At 41.7% G+C, this 17,643-nt stretch overlaps 1 protein-coding gene across 1 annotated transcript; it reads left to right on the top strand.

The window, feature by feature from the left end:
• The first annotated feature begins 4,156 nt into the window (after positions 1–4,156).
• Positions 4,157–9,221, top strand: CTSL (cathepsin L). Its single transcript, XM_014252294.2, has 8 exons — positions 4,157–4,266; positions 4,609–4,744; positions 5,082–5,204; positions 5,286–5,441; positions 5,613–5,837; positions 7,389–7,557; positions 7,892–8,009; positions 8,813–9,221. Exons 2-8 carry the CDS (start codon positions 4,619–4,621, stop codon positions 8,910–8,912), a joined length of 1,017 nt encoding a protein of 338 aa, XP_014107769.1. The 5' UTR covers positions 4,157–4,266; positions 4,609–4,618; the 3' UTR covers positions 8,913–9,221.
• The last annotated feature ends 8,422 nt before the right edge of the window (positions 9,222–17,643 follow it).

Below are 17,643 nucleotides of genomic sequence, written 5' to 3'. Positions count from 1 at the left end.
AATTTACCATGCTTTTTTCCTGCAAGAAATCTTTACCATAAGGTAGAAGAAAATAATGATTATTTTTTAGAAAAGAAAGTTGGCCTATATTTTTAGTTTGATTTTCCTTAAGACAAATATGACTGGCGTTTGTTACACACAAATCAGACTCTGAGATGTAAAATCAGCAGTGTTCTCTGCAATGTAACTGTGATTTCCTAAATTGGATCAATTTTTGGCTAAACAGAAGTACATATGAGACTTGAGTTTTTTAATTGTTTTGTTTGTTTTTGGTTTTGTTTGCTGTTTTATTTTATTTTGTTTTTGTAGCATCTAATGGAAGCTGGTGAGAAAAAGCTTGGTATGAAATACAGTAATTTGCATCTTAGGCTATATAACACTAAACATCTTGATTGAGACCATACTCCTGTAGAAACCTAATCTTAAGCCACAGTCTAGAGTGAAATGACAGAAACTAGATTGTAAACTAGAGGATTTTAATGTTTGTATAAACAAACATGTTCGCATGCATAGCTTTTTAAGTAAGCTATTCAGTATTTTTATTTCAGGAACAAAAATCCTGAATTTAGTCTCAACAGTAATGCAAAAATCCATCCAACACTTTGACTAAATAAAATAAATGTCCTACCTTTGCTGTTCAGATAAAATGGCATACAAACAAACCACTTGTTTTCACTTCAGTAAATATCATGGCTTATGAGCTGAGATTGCTGTTTTGGGGGAATTGCTTGTGCACATGGTCTTGTCACAGCTGAGTGTGACATAGCTTATTGTGTGTACCAATATCCGTTGCTCAGACGGTTTTCACATAGCACCAGCCTCCTGTAGCTTGGCAAGTCAATTGCCATTACAAAGGAGCTTAGCTTTTCTGATTGCTAAATTATCTTCTGGCACATGCAGATTTGTCCCTTCCTCTGTGTATTTTTACCAGGAGAACAAAGAACAGCAAGGTACAAAAGTACCAAAAGAGTTTTAAAAGTTCAAATAAGTAGATTGGATCCAAAGGGAGATCATTCTGCTGTACATATGTGATGCAGCAACTTGTGCAGTACCAGGCACACTTAGTAACTGCAGCAGCACATCACAAGTTGATGAGATCTGTCCCCGGAGATTCAATGTTGAACTGACTCCTTCAGCTCAAGGGGCAACACACCGCTATGCAAGTTCCTGGCACTATTTAGAAATGTATGGGCTCTGTTATCTGGTAAATTGTAGGACCTGATAGCCACAGTGGAGTTGGCAAACTTTTAGCTGTTGCAATGGTGACATGACTAGTTATTAAAAGGTGTTGCTCCTGCATCTTAGAGAAGTGGTATGCCTTTGGCAAAATACCTGGAGTTGTGTGTATGTAGAGTTTCTCAAAAGCTGTGTTGGTTTTTTTTTAACTATTTTGAAAGTTATCCTCCAAAACTGAGAGATCTAAAGTAGTGGACAAGTGTCTTTCTTCCAAGGTTTTATCTTTGGATTATTGCAAACAGAACACTGACTACTGTGATTAGCATGGCTAGCTAAGTCTTCTCTGGATTGGATGGCATCAACTGAACTTTTAAGCAGAGGAACTGAAGGAGCTCTTGATTTCACCCCTTCTCTCTGCTAACCTAGAAGAAGTGCATTGCTCAATCCCCACAGGGATGTTTTCAATACAGCAAAGGCTGCTACGGCTGGTGTGACTGCAGCACACTGTCACGAGATTGTACAGTTTGATAGAAAATTATTTCTACCAATATCTGCCCAGTTATTACCTGTAACTGCTGCCACTGACCCTCTGTTCACTTCAGCAGACCATCACCACACTGGGCTTACAGTTTGGCTTGTGAACACATCCTGGTGCACAGGCAAGAGCAGCAGGGACAGTAACAGAGGGATGCCTAGTAGCTGTGTAACATGGTGTTTTTACCTTGTCTGAAATAATGAAAAGCTGCTGCAACATGCCTGTCAGTGTTCACATTGATGCATTATAGTAAAATTCTTAGAGAGGAAATGTGCATCCAGGAGTTGGAGGTGGTTCTAGTTCAGATTCCTATCACAGGTTTCTAAATGGGCACTCTTGTGATCACCAAATTCTGTCCATGGCTGTTGCTGAGCTGATTTCCTTTGCATATGCTTACATTTTTGCACTTGGGTTCTCAAACATCCTTAGCAAAATATCTAGGGAATTGATATATCCACATAACACTTATGACTCAGTACAAGCCTAAATCAACATGCTGAAGGTGAAAGTATTTCTGTCTCCTTAAAGGATTTCAACAAATTCTCCACTCAGATTTCCCTACGTACAGTTGTTAAATAAACTGGTAGAGAGAATTTATCTTCAGAGTAAAAATGGTATTTGACTCCTCTATGTGTGTGTGCATCAAGAGTGTAAAGGAGAGAACAGCACAGTGATATCATATGTTAGCTGACTACATGGTAACTTCCCCAAAGAGACAGGACCTCCTATCATCCAGAAAAGCATCAGTTTGTCTTGGTACATCTCAGGGCACATTACAGAATAGCAGACATGTGACTTATGGTGCAAGACCTCCTGTAATTTAGACATAACCTCCTGTTATGCAAGCTAAGTATCTTGTACTTCAAGAAAATAACTTTTTGTCCATAGTTCTTGATAATTTACTTGTAGCCTTTCAACGCTCAGTCAATACTAGACACAATTGCATAAACAGAACTGAGAAATCAAATTGCACAAAAAATATCAGAAAAAAGCTGTTAAGTAAAATATTTTCAAATGCCACACATCTCAAAAAAACCCAAAATCCAAGATAAAAAAAATCCCTTATTATGAGTTAATCAAACTAGAAGATGTTATATCTAACTCTCCTGAGGTATTTAAATGTGAATTGATTATGAAGGGAAAAGTTTCATGCTGGAAAGATACAAATGCATAGGGGAATTGCTCAAGTACTTTAAAAAGACAAGACAACCCCTCCAACACATCTTTATGTATTTGGCTCTGTGAGGTGCCCTTAGGTCAAAGAGTGCTCCTCAGATTATCTGGGTAAAGAAACATGTATTGCTTGTTTTAGCAATACACTGTGTGTCTTAAGGCATGAAAAAACTGAGAAGTATGCATCATATGATTTCTTCCTTTTCACTGTTGTGTAACAGTCTGCAAACCCTGATTTTTACACTAAATATACACTCTAAAGTTTATAAGCTAAAGCCATCATTAATGCTGGCTCTACAAGGGTTTAAGGGTGAACCTCACACAACTTGTAGTTATTCTACTACTGCAGACAAGTTCCCTGTTAAAAATCAAAGTTTGTCCACTACTGCTTACATGAAAACCAAGTCCATGTGTAAATCTACTAGTGTCTTATCTGTGTTGCAACTCTTGATGTCACAAACAGTGTTTTCCAGTAAGTATTACCGGATGCTATACACATAAACACTAGCCACCACTGGTGTTAAAACACCTTCTACCAAGCTTGGGTCCAGAGGAAAAAATAAAAAAAGGAAAACAAACAAACAAAAAACCAAACCAAAACCAAAAACCAAAACAAGATCCCTGAAGAAAAAACAATAAAGCAGTTTTCAGATACTAAAACATGGGGGAATAAAAGGACTTTCCTGGAAGTGTGTCTGGCAGCAGTGTCACCACCATGCTGCTGCGCACAGTGGGAGATGCTTCCTCACACCTGCGTGGTGCCAGCCTTATGGAAGCGGCCCTGCCGGCCGTGTTAACAAAACCTCTGGCAGAGTCGCAAAGGCAGCAGCTGTCCCAGGCAGGAGGAGCGGGCTGGGGCTGCTGCAGGGCACTCAGGGCCGGAGACCACCGGGGCACCACAGGAGCCGCCGCAACAACCTGACCCGAGCAGGATCCCTCACCGGGAGCACACGGACAGCGCTGGGACTGCCAACACCCGCCATTCGTGTCTCTTTGCCTCCAGACTTAGTTTTCCCCTCATTCTGCCAGCTGCCCACTTTAAGTCCCTCCGAGTTAAATTCCACCAGGCTTAGCGTGCTGCCACTATCTCCGGCCTGACAGCGCTCGGAATAAATACTTGAACAAACATTGCCCAACCTAGCGGCTGCGGCGGTGCAGGATGGCCCCGGGAAGACCCCACGCTGCCGCCGGGCACTCCGGGCCCCATACCGGGGATGATGGGGGGCAGCCTCTGCAGACCCCGCCCGCCCCGAGCCCGGCGGGAGGCGCGGCCCGGCCCGGCCGCCAATGGGCGCGGCGCGGCGGGGCGGGCACGGCCGCGGCCGGGATAAGAAGGAGTCCGGAGGGTGAGCGTCGTTGGGCAGAAGAGGTTGGGCAGAGAGGTGAGATCCTCAAGCGTGGTGAGCGTGGGCTGCGAGGGAGGGGGTGCGTGGAGAGGGCCGGCCTCGGCCTCGGCCTTGTCCTGCGGCCTTGTCCTGCGGTGGTGTGGTTCCTGCCTGGAAGCAGCCGCCATTCCAGCTGCTTTCTCGGGAGACTCCCGACTGCGCGCCCCGCGTCCCGGCCCTGCCGGCCGGGCTTGTTTACAGTCGCGGCCGAGGGCGGGGCGGGCAGTGCAGGGTGCTCGGCTCCGGCCGATCGTGGCAGAGGACGCGCCGGCGGCCTCGGGTCTGGCATCCCCCCGCTCTGGGCACCCTGCCTGACCGCTCTTCCTCCGTCCTTGGCAGATCCGCCAGCATGAACCCGTTCCTGATCACGCTGTGCCTCTGCTTGGGCGTAGTTCTCGGCGCGCCGAGACTGGACCCCGAGCTGGACGACCACTGGCAGCTGTGGAAGTCGTGGCACAAGAAGGACTATCATGAGGTGAGCCCCCGGGGGTACGGGCTCGGCCGGGCGAGCGCTGAGCGCCCGGAGCTGGGCCCCACCAGCTGAGTCATGTCTGCTTTGTTACAACGCCGGCCATGGGCAGCGCTTGGGAAGCGTAATCCTTCTCTTCCCAGGTTCCTTTCCTGTGTTTGTGTATTGACTCAGCTGCACTGTACTTGTTTTTGTTATGAGGGCGGCAAAAACCGCCTCTTAACGCTATTCACGCTTCCCATTCAAGTAGTCTACGTTTGCCCGATTATCATAAGCCTTGTTGTGCAGGCAAACGTGGTCTGAGATGCCTCCTTGAAGTATGCTGGTTTTTTTGGCTCCTTAGAGAGAAGAAGGTTGGAGGAGAGTGGTGTGGGAGAAGAATCTGAAAATGATTGAAATCCATAATCTGGATCATGCATTAGGAAAACACAGCTACAAGCTGGGAATGAATCAGTTCGGTGACATGGTATGTATAGAGATGTGCAATACATAGTCTATGTAATGGTGTGTAATAGATTGTAACTGCATATATTGATTTGTTTTTCAGACAACTGAGGAGTTCAGACAGCTTATGAATGGTTATGTACACAAGAAGTCAGAAAGAAAATACAGAGGATCACAGTTTCTTGAGCCCAACTTCCTGGAAGCACCACGATCAGTAGATTGGCGAGAGAAGGGATATGTGACTCCAGTTAAAGACCAGGTACTATCTGATGGTGAATTTCTAATCAGGTCCAGTTTCTTGAATGCTACATCCAGTTTCATAGAGGAAAAACACTATACCTGTTTAATGGTGCCTAGTACAAGCTTATTTAACTTGCACCATTTTGTAGCTGTCTGGGTTTATAACTTATGATTTCACTTTATACTTCAGGGTCAATGTGGCTCTTGCTGGGCTTTCAGCACAACTGGAGCTCTTGAAGGGCAGCACTTCAGAAAAACTGGCAAACTTGTGTCACTGAGTGAACAGAATCTGGTGGACTGCTCTCGCCCTGAGGGGAATCAAGGTTGTAGTGGTGGTCTCATGGACCAGGCTTTCCAATATGTGCAGGATAATGGGGGCATTGATTCAGAGGAATCCTACCCATACACTGCAAAGGTAAGTGGAGTAGTTGAATTGTATTGCAGGTGTCATGTGTTTTGTGGGGGAAAAATTGTGTGTTGGGAAACTCATACCTAGAAAGAAAGAAGTCTGTATAGAGATTAGTGCATCTGTAATTCCTGTTACACCTTTGCTAAGAGAGCATGCCTGCTAGCCCCAGTAGGAATCACTTACTGTACTGGTCCTTGAGGTCAAAATCTTGACAGACCAGTTAGAAAAACTGGAGCAAGTATTCTTATTCCTCCCCCTTGTTTCCCTTCTATCAAGCCTTATCTTGGTTGCCACACCAAACCAAGAACTCAGCCCTTGTCAACAGTGCTACTTAATGGTAGGACAGCAATTAATCTTCCCAGAACTGACCTATTACAGACTTGTTACCTATAGACCACCTAATTCTTGTGGCTAGTGTCAATTGGTTTCTTAACAGTTGTTAATGCCTTAAGTTCTTTTTCTGGATTAAATGTGCATAAATGGAGATAATGGACAGGCTTTTAGAATCCCTCTAATAATGTATCAAATGTTAAACAGGTACAAGAGGATGAAAGAGCAGTAGTTCAATTGTGGTATCACTTGAGAGGCCATAGTTTGTGGCGTTCACCTCTTAATAGTTCTGCTCACTATAGAGGTTCTTTCAACTTGTTTGGTGTTGTCTGAGTCAGCAATAGCAATGCCATTTGTTGTGAACAACATTGGCTCTGGGTTCCTGTTCACCTGTGTCCCTGTAATCTCAATTTTTTTCCTAATCTTGGCTGTTGTAGAGATCCCAGTTGATTATATAAAGTGCCTAACTTGCTAAGTGTGAAAACTAAGCAACTGAGTTGTAGTGTGTGTTCATTTAGTTGGGGAAACAACTTTGGTACTAACGTATAATGCAGGTAAGGGAAGGATGTGTTTGCTTGAATCTGTTTTAGTTCCACATGACCTGACTTCCAAACTAGGCCTCACCTCACCTCTCTTCTGCTGTAAGTGTATGTGACATCAGCAGTTCAGGCTTCACTGTAAAAAAAAAAACAAACAAAAAACCAACAAAAATGCTGCCCCCAAATGTTGTATGTAAGGTCAAGTAATACAAATTCTTAATTTTCAAAACATTCTGTACAGCTCTTCAAACTATGACACGTTAAAATTTTGGATTTTAAGTGCTTGCTCAATGAGCAGGTTCTGGATTGCTTTGTAATTAATAAATACTTGGCTTTCTTCCATTGCCCATTAATGCATTCTGGGCTTCTTTCCTTCCTGTGAGGATATTTTTCCTGCCCACTAAAGAGGGCAGAGTTCCAGAATGTGATGGCCCTCTGCACCTCAGTAAGGTTGGTGGGGATTTTTTGGGCCCCACTGTCATCTGCATTTCTGTACTTTTTAAAATCTCTGAAGTAGTTCCTCTGTATTCCCTGTCGGTTATCCTTGCAAAGTGCTGCTGAGGCATTTGGATCCTCCTCAGTTGTCCCTTGCTTTCAAAGCAGCAAAGGCACATAATGTGTTGTAGTTCTGTGCTCACCTGTGTGTTAAATGGAAAACTGTGTAATAACTACAGCTTTCTCTACTTAGGATGATGAAGACTGTCGCTACAAGGCAGAATACAATGCTGCTAATGACACTGGCTTTGTTGACATCCCTCAAGGACACGAAAGAGCTCTCATGAAAGCAGTTGCAGCTGTGGGTCCAGTGTCTGTTGCTATTGATGCGGGCCATTCTTCATTTCAGTTCTATCAGTCAGGTGGGGATTTGTTAATTACATTCATTCAGAGAGCTGGGTTCTTTAATTACTCAATATTCATTACCCTACAGTTAAATAGATGAAAAACCCCCTAGGTATGACAACTCAGAAGTCATTTTAATTCTAGGTCAGGTTTTCATATGTATTTCTTGCATATGTGTCTACTTGTCCCTCACTTTTTGCCATGATAAAATTCACTAAGATTCCTTTCTGTAACTTTCAAGAAGCTGTGCAACATTTAAGATGAAATAAATATATAAAGCTTCTTGTGAGTATAAGGGTTTTCTCACGAGAAAAAATGATTTTGCTCATGAGTGAACTTACACCTTTGTAGGTATCTACTATGAACCTGACTGCAGCAGTGAAGACTTGGACCATGGTGTTCTGGTTGTAGGTTATGGCTTTGAGGGGGAAGATGTAGATGGGAAGAAATACTGGATTGTTAAGAACAGGTAAGATCTGTGCCCTGTATCCAAGGGAGAATAGAAGGTAGTTTGTCACTTGTAAGGGCAGAGGTAGAAAGACAACAGTAATTAAAATCCATGTGTGGGAAATCTGGAGATTGTTTTCAGATAGTATGGTATGACAAAAGGTAAAATCCAGCTCGTGCTGCTGGCAGCCTAATAAACTAAGCCCAAAGCAGCCATCTTACTCTGCTTGTTCAGTTAATTTAAGGGAATTCAGTGCTTGAAACAGCCTGTGAACCTAGTGGATAATACAGCAGTGGAGCAGAGTGGGGGGAACAGGTGGAGAAAGCCTGCTTGTGAGGGTGTAATGAATTTTTTTTTGGAAGCAGAGTGCTGCTGTCTTCTGTGAAATAGGATAATACTTGAACTTTAAAGACGGAGTTGCCTCCTAGGTTGGAGGGAGAATAAATTAATGCCGAAGGGCACATCACATGAGCTTGTCTCATGTTCTCAGCATTACTGGGGCACCACCCTCAAATGCTGTTCGCAGCCTTTGACTTCTCTTAAATTGCCTGGGAGCAGTGTCTGAGCTTCAGGCACCTGTAGTCAAGGTTTGCACATCAATGTGACTACCTCGTGAGAGAATGGCTGCATTCTTCAGTTCTGTGAGCTTGGGATGCCTCCTGGGATGCTTTTAATTGCTGGAAAGCACTTAAGTTTTTGTCTGCAGTTATCTTGGATTTTCTCCACAAGTGTGGAAGGCAGCAGTCTTCAGTTTTCAACATTTTAGTGGGAGGGCAGTAAACGACTTCTGAATATGTAAACAAGCCCTTTGCTTTTGTTTTCAGCTGGGGTGAGAAGTGGGGTGACAAAGGATATATCTACATGGCCAAGGACAGGAAGAACCACTGTGGAATAGCAACAGCTGCTAGCTATCCACTCGTATAATTTGGAGACTGAACATTTCAGTACAAGAGGGGATCTAAACTGAATGACCAAACCCATGTTCGCATGTGGTAGCCTTGTGTCTTTCAAAACTCAACTTGATTTTTAAAACTTTTGAAGTATATTTTACATGTTGGTGACATGCCACTTGTTTTAATTTAATGTAAATGTTGGTATGTAAACAGCTTGTAATATTGCTGGCTTTGGACTGCTTAATCCAATAGATTCTTTGTATTTTAGCTTTTTTTTGAAATTGCAATGTGTCCAAAGGTTTACTTTTTAAATAAATACTTAAATTCTACTATATACAGATGACTTGGTATTTTGGTCTTTTTTTTTCTGCTTGGGACTTCTGTCAAATAGGCATCTTAAATCAAACTCTTAGGTGGAGTCTATATGTGTGCACCTCTCTCCCCATCCGTCACTAAAATGTAGCCTTATCTGGGAATGGCTAATAGCTGTCTTAAAAAGGAGTATAGAATTTATTATACAGATTATTTAAAATGGAAGTGGAGAAGTCTCTCTGGTTCTTTGTGTCTCGTAACAAAGATCTTCAGTTTTGTCGTCTTCTGTATGCAGCATCTGATCTTCACTTAGTTTTTAATTCTGTTAGTGTTTTCTTAATGGTACCTCAAAATACCACACTTGTGTAGTTTGTGCAGTTATGTCCTCTTGAGCATTATAGTAGAAATACACCCAAAGCACACCTGGACTGTTCAGATGGCTTGTTTCTGGAGATATGTAGGGCACTAGATACTGTCTTCCCCCTGTACCAGCTTCAGCTGGAGAAGGAAGGGGGAAAATGGAGAAACTATTTCCCTATGGAAAGTGACATTGGGCTGCTTTGTTACCTATGTACTTTGTCTGGCTTAACTGCGGTGGTTTACACAGTGCCCTATTCTCTGCAGGTATCACTTCTGCTGAAACATGAGTATTAGCTTTCTACTGTTCAGATGTGTTTTGGGTACCAGTACTTCCTGCAGAGGATGGTAAATACCAAAATCAGGAGGGGGAGAGAGCATGGCTTTTGGGTGTTGACATCAGCTCTTGCTCTTGGACATCAACTCTTGCTCTTGGGTTGTAGGTGAAGGAGGTGGTGTTCTGAAGCATATGAGCACAAGTTTTGAGTTCATGAACCCATAGGTTTTTGTGCACAATGTCTTTTCAGAAGCTGATAGCCATGCACTCAAAGGAACACTTAGATCAGAACTTGTGGATGATTAATTTCCTTATTGTTAATAATGCAGGTCTTTAGCTTGCATTTAATGAACTCTTTTAAAGAAAAAAACAAGATGAGTTATCCATAATAATAATAATTGTGAGTTCATGTGCTGCTTGTAGATGAATTCTTTCAACCTGAATTTCCTGACAAGGTTGGTTTGTTATTTTTTTTTAAGGAAGAGCCTCACTCAGCCCAGTGGCTATGTTACAAGCCACGGAGCAGAAATACTGGTTAGAATTTAGCTATTATGTTGACTTGCTAAGCTAGTTATGGAGAGCATCCACACTGCCTGGGGAAGCTGTGTACTAAATATGCAGCTCACCTGGTGGTCCTCTGAAGGCTGATACTCAGAAGGAAATGACAATGGTCTGTACATTTAAAATGAGAGTTAGGAGCAAAGTGCTGCCAGAGACTATAAGCACCTTATGCAGAAGATGATTTTTCATTCTTGCTGCTGGAACTGGGAATAGATTAACACCTGCCTCTCTTAACACTTTTTAATCCTAGAAGCTGATGTTACTGTGAGCCTGGTAATGCTTCATGCTTTGGGTTTTCTTTATTGGCTAAAACAGGAGCGAGACCATTACAAAACCTGCTAAAAAAATGGGCAACAGGGAAAGGTTTGGTTGCAAAACCCAGGGTTAAAAAAAGTTTACTGGAAAAAAAAAGTATTTTTTACAAGTAGATGGGAAATGAAAAGGAAACAGCATTCCAAAGCATCTGCTCATGAATGGGCATGTAGCTTACAAAGCCTTTGACTTTTTTAGAAAAAATATGTGATAATATAGCTATTTGTGTGGATTAAAACTTGCTGACTGTTCTGGCTGAACATCCTCAGAGTGGAATAATAATGAAAGGCACAGGGTAAGTCAGGTCATGTAGATAATATTTACACATATTATTTACACAATATATTACTGAAGTAATAGCTTCACCCAGAATTGCCTTACATGACACTATAAAGACTAAAATTTTTTTGTTAGTTGCAGTTTGTGTAAGTTTTTTCTTAGGAATATAAAGAACACATTTCAAGAGCAATGCTAAATCTGGTTTTGTGATTCCACTGCAGTGGTCCTGTCTTCTGTAAAATGGTTTTATTTACTTCAGAAATACTATAGTAAAGTAGCAAATGATTCAATAGTGGTATATGTTCTGTTGGGAAAGTGTTGTCTCTGTTCAAAGTTGTTCCTTTATGAAGATACATAGCAAATGGATGTTATGTGTGGTCATGGATAGCTCCAGAGCTGTTCCCAGAAAGCTATGGTAGTTAAAGCTCTTGATTACTGTTCCAGTGATTTCTGTCCAAAGCTTCTGTTGGTTACATTCCTACTGCTAGCTGAAGCTGCATTTATTAAAAGATGTGTTACTTTAAAATATACTAGTGCACATGTATTATCAGTAAAAAATCCTACCCTATCCTGGTTCAGGCCCTGTTAAAATTGCAGCTGTTACTGATGGGCTCTTACACATAGCTGAATGCATGAGCTGGGTATTATATTGTGTGCTAGATGGCAGTTCCGTACCATGATAAACCTTAGCAGTCCTTGCATGCTAGTATCTTAATTGTGAAAATGCACTTTTTTTAATTGGAATTTGGGAAGAGAAAAGTTTTGCATTTGATTTTCATGTGCTGCTGCTTCTAAGACTGTTCTTGTACTGAAGGTCTCTTAGCAGTTTCTCTGCTCTGCTTATTGAATGTATTTATCACTCACTGGACCTGAGTTTTTAAAGACATGTGTTCTTGAGGCAAGGAAAGTAATGAAATTAAATTATTTCACTTATAGGTGAAGTTCTTATTCTTTAGAGTCTGGTGAGAAATGAATTTAACTGTCATGTATGAAACTATTTTCCCTTAAGAGCACTCAATTTGTGATACTATCTGTTTCTGCTGAGTGGAATGGAATTTTGGTGGGGTTTTATATGTGATTAGTCTTTTTGTCTTTGCTAATGTTAAATTAATTTCCAAAAATTAACAGTGAAACAAATAATTTTATTATTCTGCTACACAAGCCATGCACTGAAGTAATTTTCAAAACACTTGGAAGAACTATGGTAACTAAATATTTGTCATTTCATGGTGTGAAAAACTTACAGGAAAGGCAAACATGATGAATTGTAGCAGTGAAGGTTCCTACAGTGAAAGATTAATTGTTGGTCTACATAACAGCGCTCAGAAAACATTGTTTTGAGACAACTGGACAAAAATGGGAATATCCACTTCAAAAAAACCCAAAAATGAGCTGCTGAGTATCAGTCATGCAGCATTTGCTCCTTAATCTCCTTGATAAAAAAACAAATCCCGTCATATATTTAAGCTTAATGCCAGCCAATAATTTTTTACGTATTGACAACAATTTCTGGCTATTAAGCAAGGAATTGAGCATATCCTGAAGCCTATCATAATGTAACCTGATGGTTCTGCTTTCTAGCTCTCTTTGGACTTTACCAAGATGTATGACAGATTGAGCACCAATTTTTATTTCTTGTCTGTCCAATACTCTTCAGTCTTTTTGCTGGGAAGTCATAGCACAAAATGCTGACTCAACTAATGCACTGTTTCAAATAAATAATTGTTTAAATCAGTAATGGGGATGTTATTATCTTATTTGTTAATCACAGTCTTATTGAATCACGAGTGAAATTTTGGGTAAGTGCAGAGTCTCCTAAAGCATTTGAAAGAAGAGCTAAAATCATAAAATTTCATTCACAATTCACAAAACTGAACTTGGGCGATACTCAATACAGCTCTTCTGAAAGCAGACAGGGAGCCCAATCAGGGACTTCGTTTGGGGGTGCAGGAGGGTTGGCCACAGGGTGGATGCCTGATCCATGGATCAATTAGTTTTAGGAAGATCAGGAGTCTCAAGAATATCAGAAGATGGCACCTGCATTTGTGTTCACAGGTGAACTTGACTGTTCTGTGTGTATTTTTTCAAGCTTGGTTGCACAAAGATTTACTGTCCAGTGATCTTGAAATATGATTTCTGCAACACTTTTTGTTTCCATCCTGTTTTCTGCTGAAGAGATACTGACAACCTTTGTGTGCAAACGAGCAAAGAAACCATGACAATGGCCATTTGTAAAATACTGGATTCTTTTTTACAATGCTTCTTCCTTGTTTTGTTCACTGACAGTTCTACCCACCCCTAGGAGATCCAAAACCTACTTCTGAGTGAAACCTGATAGATTTTTGAAATTAGGTGATGCTGGAAAACACATTGTAGAAGTAACACTGTGTGTTGTCAGGTGTGGTGCTGCAGTGCTGATACCTGGTACCCTCTACAGGCCTGGTTTGGGAAGAAGTGGTCAAAGATAGAGCAGGGTCAGAGAGTGAGCTATTCCTCTCCCCACCACCTTCAGAAGGCTGTTCCGGTTGGAGGGTGGCTTTGTGAGTTCCTCTAGGGAAAGACTGTTGATGGTCTGAGAGCTCAGCAAGGAAGAGATGATTCTCCAGCCTTGTTTTTTGTCTTACTATTGTGTGTTCTCCCAGGGTGAGAATGGTTTAGGTGTGCTCCCCTGCGATGCCACTGAGGGCCCTCGGAAGCTATTACAGCTATTACTTCCTGCCTCTAGTAGGAAAAACTGCAGTCTCAGGAGCTGCCATGGATATAGTCTAAGTTTTATTGAGTAAGATTTTTTTTTTTAATTACTACTGAAAGCTTCCTGCACAGCATGCATGCCATAACATAGATCTTTCTAAAATGAATGCTGGGCTACTAGACACTCAAACTGGCTTAGGGTGTCTGAGAAGTTGATGCTGAAATAGGATGTTGAGAAGGCCTTGAGGATGTAGCATGTCTTGAAACACACTAGATTTTGCTTAAAACTGAAGGTCAAATGGTTTCAGAGTTGCCAAGTCAGGTGTTTTTTCCCCACAAAGGAAGTATACTTCTAAGCACACCTCTGTGATATATTAGTTTATGCTACTGGTAACAAGGCAGAAAAACACACCTAGATAGGGCTGCCCACAGAACTTTAAACCAGTTCATTGCTGTGTGTGCAGGCATCCATTTTTGCTAGATATAAGGGAAAAAAAAAAAAACCCCACACCAAAAAAACCATCACGCCATGGCACAATCCTTTACCATAATAGTACAGCAATGCCAGAATTGTGAACTCGAGTTCTTCTCAATAGTTAACATTCCTTCTGCTCAGCACGTTTAGCAGTATTGCTTTCCTCATTCAAGCATGAAGCATAAACAGACAGCAGGGTTGTTTTGGAACAGGAAATATATACTGGAAACTTCAGCTGTATTGTAAAATTGCACTGGCTTTAGGAGATTTATAATAATACTCTCTTGTAGTTAAAAGAGATGTCTCTTTCTGTTTATATAGAAATTCCAATGCCTTGTGCAAAGGTTAAGAATAAATCCTGCTGCCTTTTTGCTATCCGTTGCTGGCTAGTCACAGGGAGAATGGGAGAGGACCTGTGTTTTCTGATTCAGTGCTGTTGTGAGCATTTCTGTCACATTACTCTCACAATGTAATAGAGCATTTCAGAAGCAAACCTTGTGTACACAGGATGTGATGGATGCCCATCAGCAATACTTTTGAAGTGGTATTTCTGTAGCAGTATTTCCAGACATTTCAATGAACTTTATAGCCCCTTTTTATCAGTAATTCTGCAAACCAAGAGCAAAAGAAACTTCCTGCACACTGCATTTCTAATCTAAACTGACACAGAGCTGAAAACTGGGAGAGGAAGGAGGCCAAAAGTAGTGAGGCCACCTGCCAGAGGGCAGGCAAGAGATTAGCAGCTGTGGGTGTGCATTTGCAAGAAGGCTCCCCCTTTGGCTTTGTTTTCTCCCACTATATCTCCAAGAGAGCTAAAAGTAAACATCCTCATTCATGTTCTTCTGCTGAGTTTAAATTTCAGATCTGGTCTGCATGGCCCTTTACACTTACCCTCCCTGCTTTGGTTTGAGCAGTTTCCTTTTTCTGCGCCAGAATAATAAATCATGCTGTGTTGTTAAAAGAGGGAGAAAATTGTCCACGCAGGAACAAAACAGGAAATCTGGTGATCAAAAGGGCAAAAGACAGCTGGTGTGGCACCTGGTACGGTGTGTCAGAGCTGTGCTCTCAGAGCTCATGGTGACAAGGCTGGTGCTGCGGTGGCTGGGCATGGAGAGGAGCTGACCTCTTTTTTTTTCCCCCGGCATGTGCCGACGGTGTATTGGAGCACCTGCTGAATTGATGAGACACGGTGAACAGTCATGCCTGGGCTGGGATTAGGCTGGCCGTGTTCATTCAGCCTGAGCACTGCTGACCCAGTAATTGAGCAGGAGCATTACCTCTTTCAGAGGTGTCCCTTCGAAAGTGATAAAATATTCACTGGGTGATCTGCTCAGCAGCTGACAACAATTCTTAGGCCATACTCTTGTTTATCAGTGTGGGAGCACATAGCTGTTTTGGCCAACACCCTCAGCAAGCTGGCTCACCAAACTGCCTTCACTGAGTGCAGTGGTCAGAACTACAAAAGCTGCTACCAGAAAACAGGTTGCTTGGCTCCCGATGAACAGTGTCTTGCCAAACCATGATGCAAATCATTGCATCGGATGAAAGCAACCTCCTCCGGGCAGATCACAGTGGAAAATCCTATGTCTGTGAAGTATTAAAATAAGTTCACTTGAATCAGATCACATGCTTAGTTTGAGGTTTTTATGTTTTCTGAAACCACAGCTGTATTTGCAGAAAGCTAGGAACAAAAACCAAAGGTGTTTCTGGTAGCAATATTTGGGGTTTATGAACACTGTCCCTGATGGCATGAAGCCTGAATGGTAGGGAATGTCTCATCAAAATTTCAGAGGTTCTGTTCCTCTAGGGAACTGTGTGCAGATTGCAATGTTCATTTACTCTCTGTTATTCCCACTTTTGTGTCTTGGATGTCTCTGGAAAATAGATACTTTTGCTGTCTCACAGAAGTTAATGGCCTTATCATCTTTCATTTTATTAAACCTCCTCTTCCACAGACACCAATCCCTCTTTTCTCACAGTAAATCTGTGTGGTATAATCCATGTAAGCTAAAAGCTCTTTCCTGTTCTCTGTCTCTAATTAGCTGGCATTTTATAAATGAAGAAAACTTTTGCTTGACTTTTCCAGAAATATGAGTTGGCTTTATTAAAAAAAACAGCAAAACTCCCTGTGTGTATGTTTCATTGAAAACAGAATGAAGTATTTTGATACAAATGCTCAGAAACACATTTGATCCTACATTTCAAAGAGCATCTGCATTTCAGCTGCCTGGCTTTCTCAGGGATGAGTGAGGTCCTCCTGCAGTGTCCAGGTCAGCTCCTCAGAGTGCTGGGCTGGCAGGGCAGCAGCACAGGCAGCCAGGGTGACACGGGACTGGTGGGAAGCCTGCCAGCCCCAACCTGTTCTCTGATCCCCCACCTTGTGATTGCAGTCACAAGGCCACCTCTCTGCGCCTGGCTGCTCAGACTAACTCAGTTTCCAGTCAAAGTAATTTGTGAACAACTGCTCATTTATTAGAGACTGGTGGGGTTGCTGTATTTTCTTGTGTTATTGGACACCACTAGGTTTAGGTAGTTTGCCTTTATTTTACTTCTGAAATAGGTGCAAATGTTCCAAATAATTGTAAAGAAGAATTATGTTTGGCAACAAGTTTGACAACCAGTGCTTTAACAGTCACATATATATATATATATATATATATATATATATATATACCTGGTACAGTACAAATAGTATAGTTTCTGCATATTCCCCCAAAAGTAATAAGTCAAATTTATTAATATATAATTTATACATAAATATAAAAAAATATATATCTATAAATATATATCAGTGATTAATTAATATATAATTTATGCCAGGAAACTATTGAATACTGATAAAAAGGCACATATGTGAACTAGTGTTTAGTTCACATATGTCTGTTCCTTCCTGTACTTGGTGTTTCCATGTATTTTCAATTTTGTATCATGCTGATGAGCATCTGAGGAATAATATCAGGCATTGCTGACTTTTGCATTTGGAGGCAGTCACAACACCTTCATCGTGAACACTGCCTGCTTCTCTCAGCAGCCTTGATGGCAGCTTGTGGTGTGTCCTCTTCCACGCCACTCCAACTACTAAATAGTCACTGATTCTTTAAAAAAAAAAAAAAAAAAAATCTGTGTCTTGCTTTCTCAGCAGCTCTCAGATACCTTGCAAAACCATGATGGGAGGCCATGGGAGGAAGTTGTGGTCCAGTGTTGCAAGGGTTTCATAGGTGGTGTGTCCCCTCACCCTCACCCTGCAGTGTAAGCGAGCTCTGTAGAAATGGTCTGAACTAGTATCTCACTGCAGAGGGAAACTTTAAAACTCACCCTGAGCCTTTTAGAAGGACTTTGTGGAGTGGTGTGGTTGCAGGGTTCTGCTGTATGTAGCAGAATACATACAAGTACTTGGGTATGAGTAGAATAGTAGTGAGGTAGATCGAAGCAGGACTCCAACAAAGAATATCCACTGTTCACACTGAATAAAGCTGCTTACTTTCATGCTTTTGGTGC

Source organism: Pseudopodoces humilis, chromosome 4 (assembly GCF_049639895.1).
Source record: "Pseudopodoces humilis isolate 2021_Gansu_Grassland_sample_001 chromosome 4, ASM4963989v1, whole genome shotgun sequence".
In the NCBI taxonomy this organism is placed as follows: domain Eukaryota; kingdom Metazoa; phylum Chordata; class Aves; order Passeriformes; family Paridae; genus Pseudopodoces; species Pseudopodoces humilis.
Note: the sequence above shows the minus strand (reverse complement) of the source record. Positions and strands in the feature narration are given on the sequence as shown.

Excerpts from the sequence above, each read along its gene's own strand:
- CTSL (XM_014252294.2), top strand. The coding sequence starts at position 4,619 with ATGAACCCGTTCCTGATCACGCTGTGCCTCTGCTTGGGCGTAGTTCTC. Across the intron at positions 5,205-5,285 it reads TGAATCAGTTCGGTGACATG|ACAACTGAGGAGTTCAGACA; the intron begins GTATGTATAGAG and ends TTTGTTTTTCAG. Across the intron at positions 5,838-7,388 it reads CCTACCCATACACTGCAAAG|GATGATGAAGACTGTCGCTA; the intron begins GTAAGTGGAGTA and ends TTCTCTACTTAG.